The sequence below is a fragment of the Falco rusticolus genome, chromosome 4 (assembly GCF_015220075.1).
Source record: "Falco rusticolus isolate bFalRus1 chromosome 4, bFalRus1.pri, whole genome shotgun sequence".
In the NCBI taxonomy this organism is placed as follows: domain Eukaryota; kingdom Metazoa; phylum Chordata; class Aves; order Falconiformes; family Falconidae; genus Falco; species Falco rusticolus.
The window spans coordinates 36458754-36476268 of NC_051190.1; the positions used below are offsets into that span (position 1 = coordinate 36458754).

Genomic DNA, 17515 nt, shown 5'->3' on the forward strand with positions numbered 1-17515 from the left:
AAATGATGCCTTATTATTTTCATAGGCTGGTGTTACAGCTTAAAAGTTAAGTGGATATTCTGTAAAACAATTAACTCTACCTTTGTCATAGGAAAAATATTTCAAGTATTTCAGTAGAAATATCTTTTGGCATTTTGTGTTCTTTAAAAAGTCTCTCACTTTAAACACTATGTCACTGTAACTAAGAAGTATTTATAAAAACAATGGAATTCTGTAAGGTTCAGACTTTAACAGGATTGAAGTTACATGCTGATTTAATGTGTCTGTATATTACTGACAGGAAGATGAACATACTGAATATTCTTATAAAATAATGAAAAATACCCCCTGCACATTTTGTGTTACTGCAAAATCTTTTGCTTAGCCTTTGCAGCCTCTCCGAGTCTGTCAGAAACTAAAAGAGAAACTAATTATCAGAGTTCTATGATATATAATTTTAGTTAAATAAATATTGTATTCCAGAACAAGTGGGATTTATCACAATAGGGACTGATTCCATTCATATATTTATTTTTGCAGCTGTCTATTAAAGGGCCCTTCAGGGACCTGTGTTTCTGTATCCCTCTCAGTTGGAAAAGGTTGTATCATTGAAAAGGAAATTGTTGCAGGAAGATACCTCTAAATTTTTACTTTTTTGGAGGCTATACATCCAGTTTTCAACCTGAAAGACAGATTGCGTTTGTAGAGACTGTGTGTGTGCAGTTTCTCTCATTTTGCTGGTAGTGATTTGTCTAACATGAAAGTTCAGCTGTTAGTTACTTAACTTGCTGGCAAAACAAGTCCTTTCTAGTTAGACTCCGAAGACACAAACCTGGTGTTACACATTTCTTCTCAGGGCACAGTTAAACAGCTACTGGTGTTCTCTGAAGCAGAGGGGAATCCATGCCTCTTGGATATATGTGGAAATTTCCTGGTTGTGGGAACGGATTTGGCTCACTTTAAAATCTTTGATCTCTCTCGCAGGTATTGATAAGCCTTTTAAAAACATCTGTTTATAATTGAGTGTATATTCTGTGGGGAGGAGAGAATCTTTAGCTGGTTTTGATCTGATAAAAAGCGATAGCCACTTTGAATCTTGAGACAATACATTCAGCCTCTGTGAACTGATGGCCTAAATGATGGCAAAGGAGGAGCCACAGAATTATATACAAATCATGGGATGAATAATAATAGTAATAATAATCTTTAAGAGAGGATATTATGAGGGATATTTGTGTGCATTTGAAAATGGGTGGATAATTTATGGAAGATCGAGACGAGGATGTCACGTGTTTCTGCTGGTAACTTGAACAAGGCCTTAACCTCGGAGTTGAAATACAGAAAAGAAAAAAAAAAATAATAAAAAAAGCGCCAGGTCTTGTATCTCCTTATAAATCGACAAACTTTGTTCAGTGAATTCATGAAAGAAGTGAACCTAGAATTGTGGACATTGTTCTTCCTCCCTGTTTAGGTTAAGAGAGAAGTTTACTTGATTTCTTTCAAACTTTACTGTCTGTTGCTGTATTGACAAACAGCTGTGGCATGAAAAAGATACATGCCTGACACGACCTACAGTTTGAAAAAATATCTGTATATTTTTATATATGATATAAATTATTATATTTATTTATTTCTATAATTATATAAAGAATATTATCAATTATTTATTGCTATCTGTAATTTTGAAAACCTGAAAAACCTCAAGAGTGAAATGGATTTTGTTCTTCCTTACATGGTGTCACCAGAGGAATTCTAAGGTCTAGTTAGTTACCAACCTGGAAACTCATTACCTGTGCCGAGATCACACAAACTCCGCATGGAACAGAATTTGAAGGTTATTTGATTTGGGCAGGTTGTTAACTAGCACATATATTGCATTATGATGTTTGGTAGTGGAGAAGAAGTAGCTTAACTCCTGCATGCTACATAAAATTTTGTGGCTACCCTTCTCAAGTGGTAACGGTGTAGCGTACTTTAATTTCAAAGCAAGCATAGTTGGCTTAGAATAAATGAGAGGTCTAAATGTGTAACCCAAGAATGTTATTTTTACAGAATCAAAGATTTTTTTTCATGGGATCATGTAATGGGTCTAAATTACTGTAATTTCTTTGTCATGTTCTTTTGATGCATGAGCTTTTTCCTGTTTGTTGCTGAATGATCGCTGGGTTTGTATCTATACCAGCAGTAATATTCTTTTGAGATAATAAAAAAAGCAGGGGGTTGGGGTTGGGGAAGGGTGGTTGTTAAGTATGTGAGTGACACAGTTTTCTGGAACTGTGACCAATAAGATGATATACATACCACCCCCCAATGACATTTCTTTACTTCTGCTCCACAGTGTGTTTTCCATACACAGAACTTAAGTGGTGGGCTGTATTCAGCATTCATGGTACTGTTCAACTTATATAGGAAAAACAGACCTCTAAATTCAGAATTCTGGTAGCATATTCTTGCTGTAGAGCCCTGTTTTGGGAATCCTGTAGGAGCACTGAAGTTTAATCTTGCTGATTTGTTGAGGAAAAAATGTCTCATTAACTTCTTCCTGAAAGAAGGGCAGTCACAGCAGTTCTCTGGAGAGGGAAGCTGGATTCTGGGGCAGTGGTGTCATAAGGTAGAAATAATTTGGTTTTAAAAGTCCTACCCATAATTTTAAAAATGTTTTGGCTGATGCATATTCCCAGTTGTTTGCCATCATATGATTTAAGTTTTTTCCTTTCCACAGAGAGGCAAAAGTGCACTGCAATAGCAAGAATTTCTCCGAGCTGTTTCCTGGCCTTGGAGGCATTGCATCTGTCAAATGCAATGCTAATGGCAATAAAGTCAGCATCCTTGTTAGCAAGGTGAGGCAAAGCTCTTTGCTTATCACCCTAGGACCTAATCATCAGTTAACAGAACAGTGCAGTTCAAAAAGATTACTGAAGACACAAGATTCACTTCTCAGAAATGAAGCTACATGTTCTATGCAGAGTATTAGTCCTTGAAATGTGGTGTCCAAGCATGTAACTAAACACTAAAATTAAGATATGTTGTGGTTTTGTACATTTGATGAGAAAAGCAACCCAGCAAAAGAAGCAATATTTCAGTTACAGAAGGTACTTTGTAGCATGTTAAAGAAATCAAGGCTAATTTGCTAGAATAGAAAAGCAACCAGAAATTTTCTGATATTTCTTCCAAAGAATGTTCTTGTGTCATTACCAGTAAACAAAACTGAGAGGAGTCAGATGAGAAAAACATACCTTTTTTTTTTTTTTTTTTTCTTTTTGACTGCATGCTTCAGCTGCTTTTGTTTTCTGTTCTTGTAGGCAGATGGGAATGTTGATTCCAAGATCTGTTTCTATGATGTTGAAATGGACCAAGTTACATTCTTTGATTTCAAGGCTGAAAAGGGAAATGTTAGAGAGAAGCTTTCATCTGGACAAAGCATTGACAAGTAAGAAGCTTTTATTTTGAGAATTATTACTTGTGGATTTACGGTAGGTATCTACCCTATGACGACAAGCAACACCTTGACACTGACGTTCCTCTGTGTTTGTGTAGGAGGTTGTACAAATTTAATTATTTTTATCTCTAAAGAGTTAATTAAAAATGGTGCATTTTATGTCAATCGGCCTACATCCCTGTCTCTTCCAATATATGAACTACAGTGTGTCAAACAAAGATATCAGAAAGTAAACTCAGAATAAGCAGTTGGAGGCAGTTCTTCAGGCAGTATACATCTGAGCTAAGGAACTCCATGCCAAAAAGTTAAGAGATGTTGAAGGGAAGGGTTCATGGAGGTATTGGACAGATTCATAGGAGAGAAATGCAGTGGGAACTATTAGATATGTGGAAACCATATCTGACTCAAGAGATCTGGATCTTAACATAGAGAAAAACTTCGGAAGATCTGTGAAAGCTACACTTCCATGAAGAATTTACAGGGTAGTAACTGAAAAGAGGACATTCTGAAGCTCTCCCTAGGAAAAAAGTTAAAGTCCAATACAGGATGGTTTTGTATGGATAAAAACTCATTAAATGTCCACTTAGAACGGACAGCTTTGTTTTCATACTAGCCATTCTGTGGCAAATACATTAGAAATCCTAGCGAGGCAGCAAAATGCAATGAACTATGAATTCTCATGGAAGTACAGTGGAATTTTAGGGTAAAAATTCCCATTTGGTTTTACAATAGTTCTTTTGACTATATGTTTCCTAAGAAAAAACAGTGTTGGAATAGTAGGTGGTTTGCTTTTTTAGTAACTATCTGCTGCAGGTGTTGCAAGCAAAAAAGGATTTACTCACTCTTATCACTGAAAACAGGAAGAAACTGCCCAGCTCTTCGAAAACTTAAGAAGTGCACAAACTCGGGGCCTTAGGTCTTGCTCAGTTAATGCGAACAGTGTAACAATAAGTAGTTTTTTTCAAGTGTATTATCTTGTGTAGCCCGACAGAGGCCACCACAAGCTAGTAGTGCTCTTTACTGGTATTTAAATGCTAGGTGGTGTCCGTGTGAATAATCAATTTATCTGTGCTTTATTTTAGGGTATCTTGAAATTGAAATGAGTAAACTCACTAGAAAATAATAATAATCTACAGTTCTTCTCCTGAGGCAGAATCTAAACACTCCCAATATTATTTTTTTTTCACAAATACTGCTTTTTAGTGTGAGAGTAATTTATTTTTAATTCAGTGGCATGGATAGGACATGGTGTTTTTCTGCATCCCGTTGAATATCTCCCTTCTTTTGCCTTCCAGCCCTACTCCAGTCCTCCCCACAAAATCCACCCTTCAGTGCTGACAGCAAATGAGAAAACTATTTTAATGATGTCTTTGGTTTCTCTCTTTCTTTTGAAATTTGACATCTATTTATATTCTTCATTTTTTTCAGAAGAATCCTAAGCCATTGCTAAAGTAGTCTGATTCTTTATGTCTAGAGTCTTAACATGGCTGGCATTGAAGTAGTATTTAAATGCCTGAAGGAGGCAATAAGACGTTTCTTATTTAAACTGCTGCCAGAGGGTGGCTTTTCCTAAGGATTCAGGCATTGTCCTAGTGCTTAATGCGCTATTTAACAGTGCCTCAAAATTCTCTATATGCAGTATGAGGTTCAAATGCAGTGTGAGGGAAGGGAACGAACTGTGGCATAACAAGAGACTGAAATCCCCCAGCTGCCAGTCAGGTTCAGCTGCAACTGGAGTTTCCCTCAGCACTGAAAAGTGTAGTGGTTCAAAGTGTCGATTGCACTGCATGCCCAGGTCTCTTTGCTGAACTCTCAGTAGAGAGATCTGTTGCCTGAGAACATAAACTAATTTTTTTTTCCCTCATCAGTTTAATCACAATTGTCTAGTTGTGATTTCTTGTAACAGCTGCTTAGCTGAATTTGAACATGAGGCATATGTACTCAAAATCCCTCCTTACTGCGTATCTAAATGCACATCACTGCACTCAAGCTGTCTGTAACCTGGCTGGGTGCTGCCAGCAGTGCTGGCAATAAGGACCCTGGGGACAGGTTGTAAAACCCACAAGAAGACAGAGCTGAGGTATTCCCCATGTTACAGTACCTACACCGGAACAGTTGCTAAGGCAGATCACTTGAAGGATGTTCCATGTTTCCATAGGACACACAGTCTCAGTGGAGGCAGATTTTGGGTGCCTATTTGTATTTGTGGCAGTACCAGCTTTTTTTTCCCCACAGAAATGCTTTATGTCCTCTAGTCACTGTTAACGTATATAGAACAAACTAAAAGTGGTGTTGCCATGTGTAAAGTGTTAGGAGGTAGGAAAATGTAAAGGGTTAATGTTACCATGCAGAGGCACTGGTATAGATAACTGATCATTATCTGAAAATTATCCCTTGGTTAGTCCTTTATTGACGTTGATGCTCTGAATGGGCTGGAATTATTTAGTCTTCCTTTCTACATTTTTTTTTTTTCTTGTCTTTTGGTAGGTCTGTTGTGGAGTATCCAGAGTTGCAGTGGCATGTCCCTGCTTGCCATTTCTGGGACCAGAGTGAACCAAGGCTTTTTGTGTGTGAAGCAATTCTTGAAACAGGCCTACAAGCTCCAGACCAGAATAAAAACAAGACCGAGAGCACAGTATGGTCTTTTGGGTTTTTTGGTGGTTTTCTTTTTGTTGTTTTACCTTGCTTTACATGGAGTTCTCCCTGTCAAAGTAATAAATCATTGCTCCTTCATTAAGGATGTGGGAGTAGGTAGTATACATTATCTTGTACAAAAATAAGTAACAAAACTACATGTTTGGTGTCTGTGGCTTCAGGCAGTCACTATAGGTTAGCTTTTGGGTTTAGCCCTAGCTTGTATACAGGGACAAAGAAAGGTGGTTTCTTTATGCTAGAGTTTTGAGGATGATCATAATGCAAGCTTGTATTGGGACTATGGTTTTTCAAGTTACATTGAGTGAATTGATAATCTAGAAGTTTGATACATATTCTCGTTTTTAAAAAGATCATGCAGATTTTATATCTTGAGTCCATTCTTAGCAGCCAGAATTAATTTGATAGAACAACAGGGACCCCCACCATTAAGGTGAATAGTGAAGTACACTCTTCCCACCCAGTTCTTACCATCTTCTGCTTTTCTGATCAGACATAGTACATCTTTATGGTACTTTCCAAATGATCTTTTGTGGTCTTTTTTACATTAGAAAAAAGAATTCATTTTTATTGATCAGACATTATCTAATAAAAAATTTTCTGTCATCAGACCAACAATTCTTCCCTGCTTCCCCCGATAATGTAATTGTAGCGGTCCTTACCATTTTGTCTGTACAGAACTGCCTGTCCTTCATAAATATTAAATTGATTTGAAATGTCGTCGTGCATGATTTTAGGTAAACCTCTTTCAATTAGAGATAGAAAGTTCTTTGTTTCTTTTGTTGGTTGAAGCAACCTTGGAAAACTCTTAGGAAGATCAGTGTAGAAAGGAGGAGTGGAATAAGGATGTCTCAAAAAGCCCTGCTAAGGTCTTCTGGTAAAGAGAAAGAACACTTCAACCTAATATTCTGAACGTAAACAAGTAAAAGTGTTTGGCTTCTACATAAAGTTGAAAAATAGAAAAGATAAAAAAGGAGTGCAACATTTTGGCCCTTATTCAACAGAACTTTTAACTGTGTGTTTTAAGAAATAAGAAGTCTGATTAATTTTAGTTGGAAATAAATGTTTCATTTTGACTTGAGTCAGGTCAGTATTTAAGCTGTTACCAGCCATTTAAAAATAGTTTATGTATATTCCCCGGGAACTCAAAGCAGCCAGTGAGCTGCTGAAATTACAGTAGCAGTAATATAGGATTTAAAAATAAATTGTTGAAAACAGTTGAGAGTATTTCTTTGACCTGAGTCAGATCTGTGAGAGAGACTTCTAGAGCAGCAGTCTGTGGCCAGGGACTTCCCTCTTTATGGCCGGCAAAGCTGGTTCCTGAAAGGCAGAGGTGGAGGTCCCTTTGCAGTAGGAACAGAGTCTGTAATGCAGAATGAGTTGTTGGCCACTTACTATAGGGAGGAAGCATGCAGCTCTGCCCTCTCCAGCAGGTGTGTTTGTGTGCATGTATATGTCATATTATTTTCAAGAGAAGGTTCTGCCAAGTGAACATGGAAAATAAAAACAAAATGGAAGAAGGATATTGCAGCGTAAAAACAAAACAATGCTTTGCTTCCTTTTTCAGGTGGATGTTTGGATTATATCATTCTTCAGTACTGAAGAGCATGGCCTTTTGCTTCAGGACAGTTTTCCATTGCCTTCATCCTACCAAGTTCTTCTGGGCATGGAGGTGCCACATTATTACTTTGCAAAAAAGGTGAGGAAATCTTTTGTGATTCCTTCCCTTCTGATAAATTAAAACTTTTCACTGCGTAGGGATTACATTTAACCAAACGGAGTCTGGGGTAAGTAGAGCAACTCAAATGGCAGTTGCTGCATCACATGTAGAAATGTCATAAAGACAATTCCAATGCAGGTGTACTTGGCAGTATTGTGGAAGTTGTACTGAATTGGCTTTTCATGGGATTTGCAAACTGGATGCAGTGTGCAAGCATAGGAGACACAGTAATTACCAGGGAATGCAACTAAGAAAGGGATGTGAAAAAAATACTTTCTACTTTATGTAGTCACCATGCCTATTGCAAGTAGTGTGTGTGTGAACTTTACGTAGGCTGTAAGAGGGGACATTTCCAACTATCTTCAGCAGAAGCAATCCATTTCCTTGTTGGAATGGAGCTTAATCCCTACAGAATACTGAAGAGCAAGAATACTCATTCTGCACTGTCACCAAATGCCTATGTGCTACAAATACCAGGAATGGATGCTTTAACTTCTTAAACTTGAACATGAATACAAAATTGTTTGCATCTTAGGTAAATAATACCGTGCATAATTCCATGCATACTGGAAGAAATGAAGCCTATTACCTACAGATTGGTTTTCTGGTTAAGCTCTGATCTGAGTTTCTTAGTCCCTGTTAAGATGGTGATTTGCACTGTTCCCTTCTTATAGGGGGAGCTTAACAGAGTCTGTTTATTCCACCAAGGCATTTATTTTTGTAAAATCTGCAGGAACTTAATAAGACTTCTAATCCTCTAAATCTTCTGAATAAGACAGACCAATGAGATCACATAAATCTAATTTAATGTCATTTAGGAGTAGTGTTAAACAGGGAGAATGTATCTAGATGTTTTTCTACTTATTATATTTAGATTCAGAGCAGTACTTTGCAGTCTAGCTCCCTTCCAAAGAACTGACTGTTGTCACTCCTCCTGTGCAGATTTAGCTTTTAGAGTTGCACTCTATTTTACTTTCCTTTTTCCCTTAATTTGAAAGGTCAAAGGTGATCTGCTGCTTTTTCTAATTTTCTTTTAACACTTCCCCCCATCATGTATCATGCTATTTTACTTTGATATTATGTTTCTTTTTTTCTCTCCCTCCCCCCCCCCCCTTTTTTTTTTAATTTTGTATGGATTATTGCTACCATTAGTTGTTTTTTCGGAGGGGATATGTCTATAAACCTGTAAGTATCTGCATTATTTTGTTCCTCTTCCTTCATTTTCTGCTTTTCTCTTCTGTTTCCATTTTCTTTCTTCAGTAGGTTACTTTTAGTGACTAAATTACTAATTTATAATAATAAATCATTATATTAAAATAAAATTAATATAATAATTCATTTTAGAAACATGATTTAGTATATGAGCAGTCTGCTTTAAATAGAGCAAATCAAGTTGATGAAACAAGTCTGTTTTGACGAAGTTTCATTCCAGGGTTCTTCCTTATTCATTGTAGTGTTTTTCTGTCCTGGTTCCAGAAATTCCCCAAACTGTAGTCACATGAATTTGCACTGCTGATTTGTCTCTTACAATATTCAATACCTTCAGTGTATAATAATATAATACTATTTTTTTATTGGCTTCTGTAAACCGTAATATTTGGTTATCTCATCTAACCATACAATTAGAGTAGAGTATATGTGAAATTTGGTGTCCTTCATGACTCGGATGATCTTGCACTGTTTGGCTTGTGAAAATTGTTATACTCTAGAGAGATCATTTGATATTGATGATTGACTTTATTCTTTTTCTGAATGAATGTTGTAATTGCTTTGGGCTGCCTTTCAATGACTGGTGAAAGTATCACTGAAGCTCCAGAACTGCTAATTGTATGGGAAAGGATTTGAATCTGAACTTTTAGAATTCATAAGCTTCACATGAAGGCAAGAATAGAAGAATTGGGTCTGAAAGTTAGCTTTCAGAACAGAAGACTCATTTTTGAGAAGAGACAAACCCTAGAGAAATGTTATCTGAAATCTCCAGAAATCTGGGGACTTAAAATAATAGTTGTTATTATAGTAAATAATAATAACAATATTTATAAAATAATAATAATAATTAGTATAATAACAGAAGGCTGCCTCTCCTGTGGTATTTTACCACAGTCTCCAAACTGTCACTAACGTGCTGTGATTGTTCATTATGATATGCTCATCTCTTCTATGACATTCCATATTTCGAGGCATTTTCTAGGGAGTTCTCAAACATTGCAACTATTGTCACTATTGATCATGGTCCTACAGAAATAGAAAACCTGGACTGTAGTGTAAATAATGTAATTAATTATAGGTACAAAGGAGTTAGTTTCAACCTACTTGATACCTAAATGGTAACATTCTCATTTTAGCTGGGAGAAAGTGAGAATGGACAAGCAGAGTCTGGTGCAATAAAGGTGTCTCAGATGGTTGCGAGAAGGCCCATGAGAGATTTCATTGGATTAGGAGACTGTGATAAGACTACCCGGGATGCTGTGCTGAACTTCAGCTTCTATCTCACTGCTGGCGACATGGATGAGGCCTTCAAATCCATCAAACTGATAAAAAGGTATCATAAGTATTTTTTATGTATTTCTTTATGGGTACGGTTTGTTTTCATTGAAAGTTTGAAGTTTTGATCCTCCTAAATTCTCCTTTGCATTTTTCCTCTGATTTCATTCTCCCTTGCATTTTTAACAAGATGAAGTATCTTTACCTTACAGACATTTTATCGTTTTCTCTGCTTATTCTTTGTCTACAAGATACTGCAAGCTCTGTGGATTCTTTTTTACTAAATGGGAAAAAATGATAACAAGCAACCATATTTTTTGTCTAAATGGGAAAAATCTCACATTATTACTAGAAGAAAATGAACATTCACACCTTTATTTATACAGCTAAAATAATCACAGTAATACAGAGTATTACAAATTTACCGACCACATAGCTGATTTTAGAATTTAAATGTACATTATTATAATATGGATATTGCAATATTAGAAGAAATAATATAATGTCTTTTAAATACTCCAATATTTTATTTTTTAAAAACCCTGCAATTAATCATAGCATATTATTTCTGGAAAATATTTTCCAGAAAGTAATGCAGGAAAATGAATACAAATCTTAGTTGGTTTTTACAAACCTACTCCTAGAAGAAACTCTTTGTCAGCTTTATGGTAGTCTACCCTGGTAGTCTAGAACAATGCAGTTGTTCTTGTTCTAGAGCATCAGTCTCTGCAGTGTCACTCACTTTGAACATGGTGCAGAGCCGCAGTTGGGGTTGAGTTTCTTATTACATCAGAACTGAGTGCAGAACAGAACTCAAGAGCCAGCTTGATGATCACATTTGTAAGGTGGAAATAGATAAAGAAGAAAAGCAGTGTACTCAGCTGGGAGCAACACAACAGTCCTAAAGAATTTGTAACATTCACAGCTCATGGTCCTTCAAACCTGTCAGTAACTGTGCTCAGAGTAGCATCCTCAGAGGTTTTAAACTTCTGTCGTTGCCTCTAGTTCCTGTATCCTAAGTGTTTCTGCCTAACAGTTTTTGACTTACTGTTTTTCTTCCTGAAAGTTCTGTGCACATGACTTTTGTGGGCCTGTGTGCTTCTCAGGGTCAGGCTTATGAACATTATACCTAATTCCAAAGGTACTAATTATTTTAATTTCACTACCATATTAATTTACCAGGCAAATCTTTTTAAAATCTCATGCTTAAGTCTTACATATGTCTCTTATTCTCTGATTTGGGTGCTTGAGTGGCACTTATATTCTCAAATATTCACTGTGTTACATGCCTCTGAGCATTGCTGGGCAGAGCTGGGTGTCCTGACGACGCTTTCTAATCTGAAAATGTCACAGCAAATGTTAAAGCAAGCTGGGAAGAAAATAAATTAATTTGGGCTTAAATATCTATTTTTAATAATAGTTTCCAATAATGTAAGTTAATAGTATCTTGATTATTAGGGAGTCCAGGTAGCCTCCTTCTGTTGATATTTGCCCTCGTTGTAACAATGAAGTAGATTTTTCAGCAACGTGTATGGCCTGTTCTAGCTGCGTACCCTTTTCTTGTTTTTAATGGCATATCTGTTTACATGTAGGATGAACCCAAACCTCTGTCTCGGGATACAAAAGAAGTGTCTGAAAAAATGCCCCTTAATTCTTCTGCATTCCCTTTCTTTAGAGTGGTTAGAGTTGCTTTTGCTTTTTGCTGTCTAGGCTATGCTGTGGCTGGGGAGCAGGTGTTGCAGCTAATGAGAAGTTGTTTGAAGAGATGTGTGGAGGGACTAAAGATTTGTGAAATTTAAATAGCTGTTAAAATCATCACTTATAGTAAGTTTTCTGCTTTTTCAGGTTACCTGTTAAAGCCAAAGTTACTGTCACTGGTCTCCTATAGCTTTTACATTATTATTAGGAGGCAGGATAACTATGCAGACAGAGGAAATGTTTGGTTGCCTTTCTATTGCATACACTCTGTGTCTGCTACAGCTGACCCTGCTGATGCTCTGTCAGGATTCTGACAATCCAACATTCTGTGCTGTACAGCAGAGGGAGAGGGCAATATAATATAATATATATAAAATTATGTGTTTTATACATATGTATATAGATGGAGCCCATCCAAATAATAATTGAGGGCCTCTGCCCACAAGAGTGAGCTTTGTGATGTCTTTCAACCCTTAGTTTTAAATTATACCATGTATTTATAGAAAACAACTCCAATGCAGATCTCCTTGGAGATCTTTCCCCTTTCAAGTCCATTCTTTCAGCACGGTGACTCAACATAGTCGTTTTCCAGGCCACGGCGAAACCGAGCAGTCAGGGTACGACTGATGACAATGACCCGGGGTGCCATGCAGTCCTCACGCCTATGAAGGATGTTCCATATGAGAATGGCAGCTGCCAGTGTGGCCAAAAGACAGGCTCCAATGTTCAGATAGCAAGACCAAGAGAGGTTGGTGTAGGGTCCGATGCGGTAGAAAGTCACCAATCCGATAACCAGAACAAAACCTGGAAGGAGAATGTGAGAATTATTTTTGATTTGTTAACTCTCTTGAATTTCTGTAGTGGCAGGATGCCATAAGCCAACATTTATGAGTTTCCACCTCTGTTATGGTGTGCTGTATGTGTTCTCAAAGGGTTATTTCAGCATGATGATGTATGCAAAGCCTGGGTGCCTGAAACGGAGTCTCAATGTTAGGTTAAAATCTCTTTACTCTGTTTTAAATTTCTTACTCCCATTTAGCTGTATTCCATGTTACTTTCTCCCCTGGCCCATCCTCTTGTCTCACTTACACAGATGTTATCTGTCTTATTCCGGTTGCCAGCATAGAAAATTGGTATATTAATAATAATAATAATTAAAATCTTTTATTCAGAATATGGTACCCTTACTCTGAAATTTAAAAATGTTTATGTAAGGCAGGCCACTATTGTAAACTGCAAAGATGATGAATAGCTAAATATCTTACAAAAATAATAAAGAAGTACAGAAGCTTAAAAAAAAAAAAAGGAAGGTGAAATAACTGTTCCCACTGATACATGGCATCTGGCTCTGGATCTTGATTTTCCGTGGAAGAGCATGTATTGTATCCTGCGTATGCATTCTGTCAAGTTTCTTTCTTAAAAAGAGTATTAGTAATGCAGTTAAGATGGAAAAGTTACAAATTATATACAGATAAAAAAATGGGGAGGGAAATTAAATACAAATAGGAGAAAAAAGTAATCACTACTTAAGTAGGCATGATACTTTTACTATTGTCAGTTATGTGAAGGCTGAATCCCCCTTCTAATAAAATAAACAATGAATGAGTATTAATTCAGGAGACATCTGGCATCCTCAGCTCTCTTGTGTCTATCTAGAAGGTGGTTTGAAACTCAGTTGCTTGCTACACCTCCTCCTGAGTAGCACTGTCCCACAGACGGAACGTATTTGAGGGTTTCAAGTGAGGAATGTCTTCCTAAGGGTATATATAGCTCTTTCCTGCTCTTTTGCCACTATTCAGTAGCCTTTGCTGTGGAAAAAGTCTAACATAATCTGGATGGGTTTTAGGCTGTTGGCTCAGTTGTAAGGACAGCAATTAATAACTCCCTGATTTTATCGGTAAGTCTAGTAGGTGTTTAATGGTTCAGCATAGTTATAAATGAACAAGTTGTCATCTGGGAGAAATCTGCCTAGATGGAGCACACTGACTTGAGTTGCACAAATCACTGATCTGTATGCTAATTGTTTGTTAGCCCTCCTGAAACGGGTCTATAGGCTTACTCAGGAGGCCGTTTTAATGTTAGCAGAGTTGGAGATGGGATCCTAGTACATAGGTCGTGATCTAGCATTATATCAAAGTATACAGGTTTGAAAGTTGCTTCTCACATCCCGTTCAAAAAACGACTCAGGGCTGATTAGAAAAATTGTGAAGTTGAAATTTTGACAAATTAAGCTTAAACCTTCATTTTTTTTCAGTAATCACTGTTGGATGACTTACCTTATATCAAATTGCATGTGCTTTTTAAAATCCTGGTCTCTTGAAGTAAGGCATGGTTATCTGTGTCCTTGGATGGATTGTATAAGGCAAATCACCTGTCTTTGAAGGAGTTAATTTTTCTGTATATTCATATGTTTATCTCATCACCACTTGAACGTGGCAATGTTCTCTCCTTCTGCATTCAAAATCCTCACTGAAGTTTGCAGAACACTACTTCTCTCCTCAAAGCCACACTTAATTGTGCTCTTCCTTTTCTGCGATGTTTCCTTGAATTGCTTTTGAATTCTCGTGACTTTGGTGTTATCAGGGTCTTGTATGGCTTTAATCTATGTCTTTATTGTTAGTGGTAATAACCTACAAGAAGATTGTGGCAGAACTGGGAAACAAAATAGTTTTCCCCTCACTTCCAGTATCATTCTGTGAATTCAGTTTGTCCTGAGGCACATGGTAGACAAGAGAGGGGGAGATCAGCTCCCATATTGTGGAATACCTCATTTTTTTTCAAACTCTCCTCTGAGATGGCTCAGTTCCCTATCTGTGGAACCAAGATGATGAAAATTCTGTGTTTTGTTTTGTATTTCAGAGCTTTGGAAGCAGAGTGTGCTAGTTGTAATGTGCTTATGGAGAACTTGTATGTCTACATCTACATTTGAGGTCTTTAGGTCTTATAATACAGATAAACACTGACAGTGCTTTGCTCTTCCACAGGTTGCAGTCCACTCTTTCACAGGATGATAGATAGCAGTTTTCTCACAAAGGTAGGAAACTGAGAGAAAGGGAGGCTGCTTGCACCTCCTGTAGTCAAGTTGTTGACCTGTTTCTTTTCCTTCCGGCTTAAAATTCATAGGAAGGAGGGTATTGAGATACAAATCGGAGACCCATCTCACTGATGAGTCTGGCTCATGACAAAACTTTGTGTGATCGATTTTCCTTTTCAGCTTTCCTTTTAGAACTCTTTCCAATTCACATACCCTTTCATAGGGAATCCAAAAAGCATTAAATAAAGAATAAATAAAAAAAGTGTGAAGCAAAATCATAAAACCTTAAGCAGGAAGCACTTTGAATCTAAGCTGTTTGTGCCAGTGACCGCTTACAGGTACTTCTAAGGGGCAGATATTAACAACAGCCCACTTTAGACTCTCTCGCATTGTTTGTTTGAGGGTCTCTTGGCAGAGGGAGCTAGGTTCAGGAACACCAGTTTAGAGTAATCCTGATGCTATGTCATGCCTTGCAGCTTGATTTCCACTTACTGAATTAATGACTGGTGCTTTCCCACTGCAGGTTTACAGCTATTTACCACTATCTCTAGGTTAGAGGAGTAATGGATGATTAGGACGTCTAGTTTCCTTACTGAAAGTCAAATCTGCTTGTGCAAAACTGCCGGGAAAACCCTTTAGGGTTCCTGGTGTATTTGTGAGCTGTATTCCCTTGGGCATGACTTCTGCCCTATTCTTTGCTCATTTAGCAGAGGCAAGCAGCAGTGGTCTGTCTGTACACGTTCCTTTATGGTAAAACAGAAGTAAATAAATGCTGTAGGAATATTTTCAATATCTAAACTTTTTTTCCAAATAGCCAGCTTTTAATTGAATTACTTGGCTTTTTTTTTCTTGCTTATATATCACTTATAGTCAGTTACTGTTCTAAATGGCTACATAGCTCATGAAGGTGGCCGGTCTAGCATGGAGATCTTTTCCATCCAATGGAGCAATTTTCCACCAGGAAAAAGCACTAAGGCTTCCTTACGAGTCCCAAAATAAAACTATTCATGCTAGCAAGACTATTTCCCTTCACAGGCCCTTTGTCTGAACCCTGATCAGACGAGCAGCCAGTCATACAAGAGGCTTTCTCTCCTTCTGCAGTTCTGTGCCAGTGCCTGAGCAGCAGGGCTGGGGAACTGGGAGGATAATGGGGTTTGAGTCTCTCTGACTTGGCAGATAGCAGGAATGAGTCACTGGAGCTCCTGAGTGAAAAATGTGGGATCTCTTTAGAGCACTTCACTGCGGGCTAGACAGGAACTGACATCTAAGAAGAAAGAAAAACATGACAGAGGTGGGAAGAGTTTGAAGCGTGCTACTGTAGAGAGTTTCCACAATTAGTTTTACAGTTCTGTCAGCATAAGTAAGCTCTGGAATAAAAATGTTGCTGGAGCATTATTTTTTCCAGCATTCGTATTTCATTTTAGCATGACCTGATACTGGATTTATAGATGTAGGAACAAGCAAACGGTACAGAAATTGTATTGATCCAAAAAGACTGAGTTTGCATGATATTTAAATTTTGATGAATGCTGCTTTTCTAAAGATGTGTGAAAATCCCCGCAGTTTGCTTAGAGTTTTGTCTGTAACAACTTAATCAAAATTAGAGTACTTGAAGCAAAGTGTTCCAACGTGCTACTTAGTTTTCTTTGCCCATAGAGTGATCTTGTACACCAGTCAAGAGTTGAGATGTAAGGTTTAGCAACCAGGCTGTTCTCTAAATGACTGGGCAAACACCTTCAATTCACTTATTCGTGGAAGCCTGATGCCTCTCCTTCAGTGATTCCTTTTTCCTAGGGAAGGTAGATTTAAAAAAAAAAATGTAACGTTTATTCCTTTGTTATATGGATGTATCTGAGGAGTAGTGTCTTCCTAGTTTGGAAACCCTACAAATAATCCTCTGTGTGCCATTTGGTTGCAAACTGTAGTGTATGGATGCGATAATACTCAATTTCTGTAAGGAAAGAGAATGACACTAATGTTTTATTTTTACTAACATAGCTAAAGCACAGTATTTTCATGATAGTGGTATCTCCTGTCTTGCTTACTACCTTCATTGTGAGTGTTACTAACATTAGGAAATCTTTTGACAACATTTTAATTTGTTGCCTTTTCATATTGTTAAATATTCATTTGGTGTATCACAGTTGTGAGTATTCCGTTAGGGGAAAAAAGGTGCAGGAATTCTACTCTGTTGATGGTTGTGTAATATGGATATAACTCTGTTGTTAATGTAAGTATGCCAATGCAGAATTTGGCTCTGTATTCAGAACAGTTAGAAATACACCTACGAAAATTAACCTTGTATTGAGAGTAGCTTCAGTCTCCATGACTAAAAGTGACTGTGGTGACTTTGCACTTTTTAGATAGATACTATTAACACGGAGCAACAATGTCTGAATTTAATTTCAGTATTCTAGTAAAATACCTGGAGGGAGACAGTTGGCTTCTCAGACTATTTTCCATAGGTAACTGCTAAAAATAATAAGAAAATTGCTTTACTTGCAATCAG

The 17515-nt window shown here is 37.3% G+C and overlaps 2 protein-coding genes across 11 annotated transcripts in view; one reads left to right on the forward strand and one right to left on the reverse strand.

The window, feature by feature from the left end:
• The window catches only part of IFT140 (intraflagellar transport 140), an 85904-nt gene that overhangs the window by 27003 nt on the left and 41386 nt on the right, over positions 1–17515 (forward strand). For 7 of the 10 annotated variants that reach the window (XM_037384001.1, XM_037384003.1, XM_037384002.1 and 4 more), the window contains exons 13-19: positions 836–963; positions 2702–2819; positions 3282–3409; positions 5906–6053; positions 7638–7769; positions 8943–8975; positions 10136–10332. In XM_037384001.1, the coding sequence (XP_037239898.1) occupies positions 836–963; positions 2702–2819; positions 3282–3409; positions 5906–6053; positions 7638–7769; positions 8943–8975; positions 10136–10332 (884 nt within the window). The remainder of the gene's footprint in view (positions 1–835; positions 964–2701; positions 2820–3281; positions 3410–5905; positions 6054–7637; positions 7770–8942; positions 8976–10135; positions 10333–17515) is intronic. The other 3 variants (XM_037384004.1, XM_037384007.1, XM_037384008.1) reach the window with 1 other exon arrangement.
• The window catches only part of TMEM204 (transmembrane protein 204), a 29627-nt gene continuing 22741 nt past the window's right edge, over positions 10630–17515 (reverse strand). Inside the window, exon 3 of the mRNA XM_037384023.1 lies at positions 10630–12776. Within this exon, the coding sequence (XP_037239920.1) occupies positions 12532–12776 (245 nt within the window). The 3' untranslated portion in view covers positions 10630–12531. The remainder of the gene's footprint in view (positions 12777–17515) is intronic.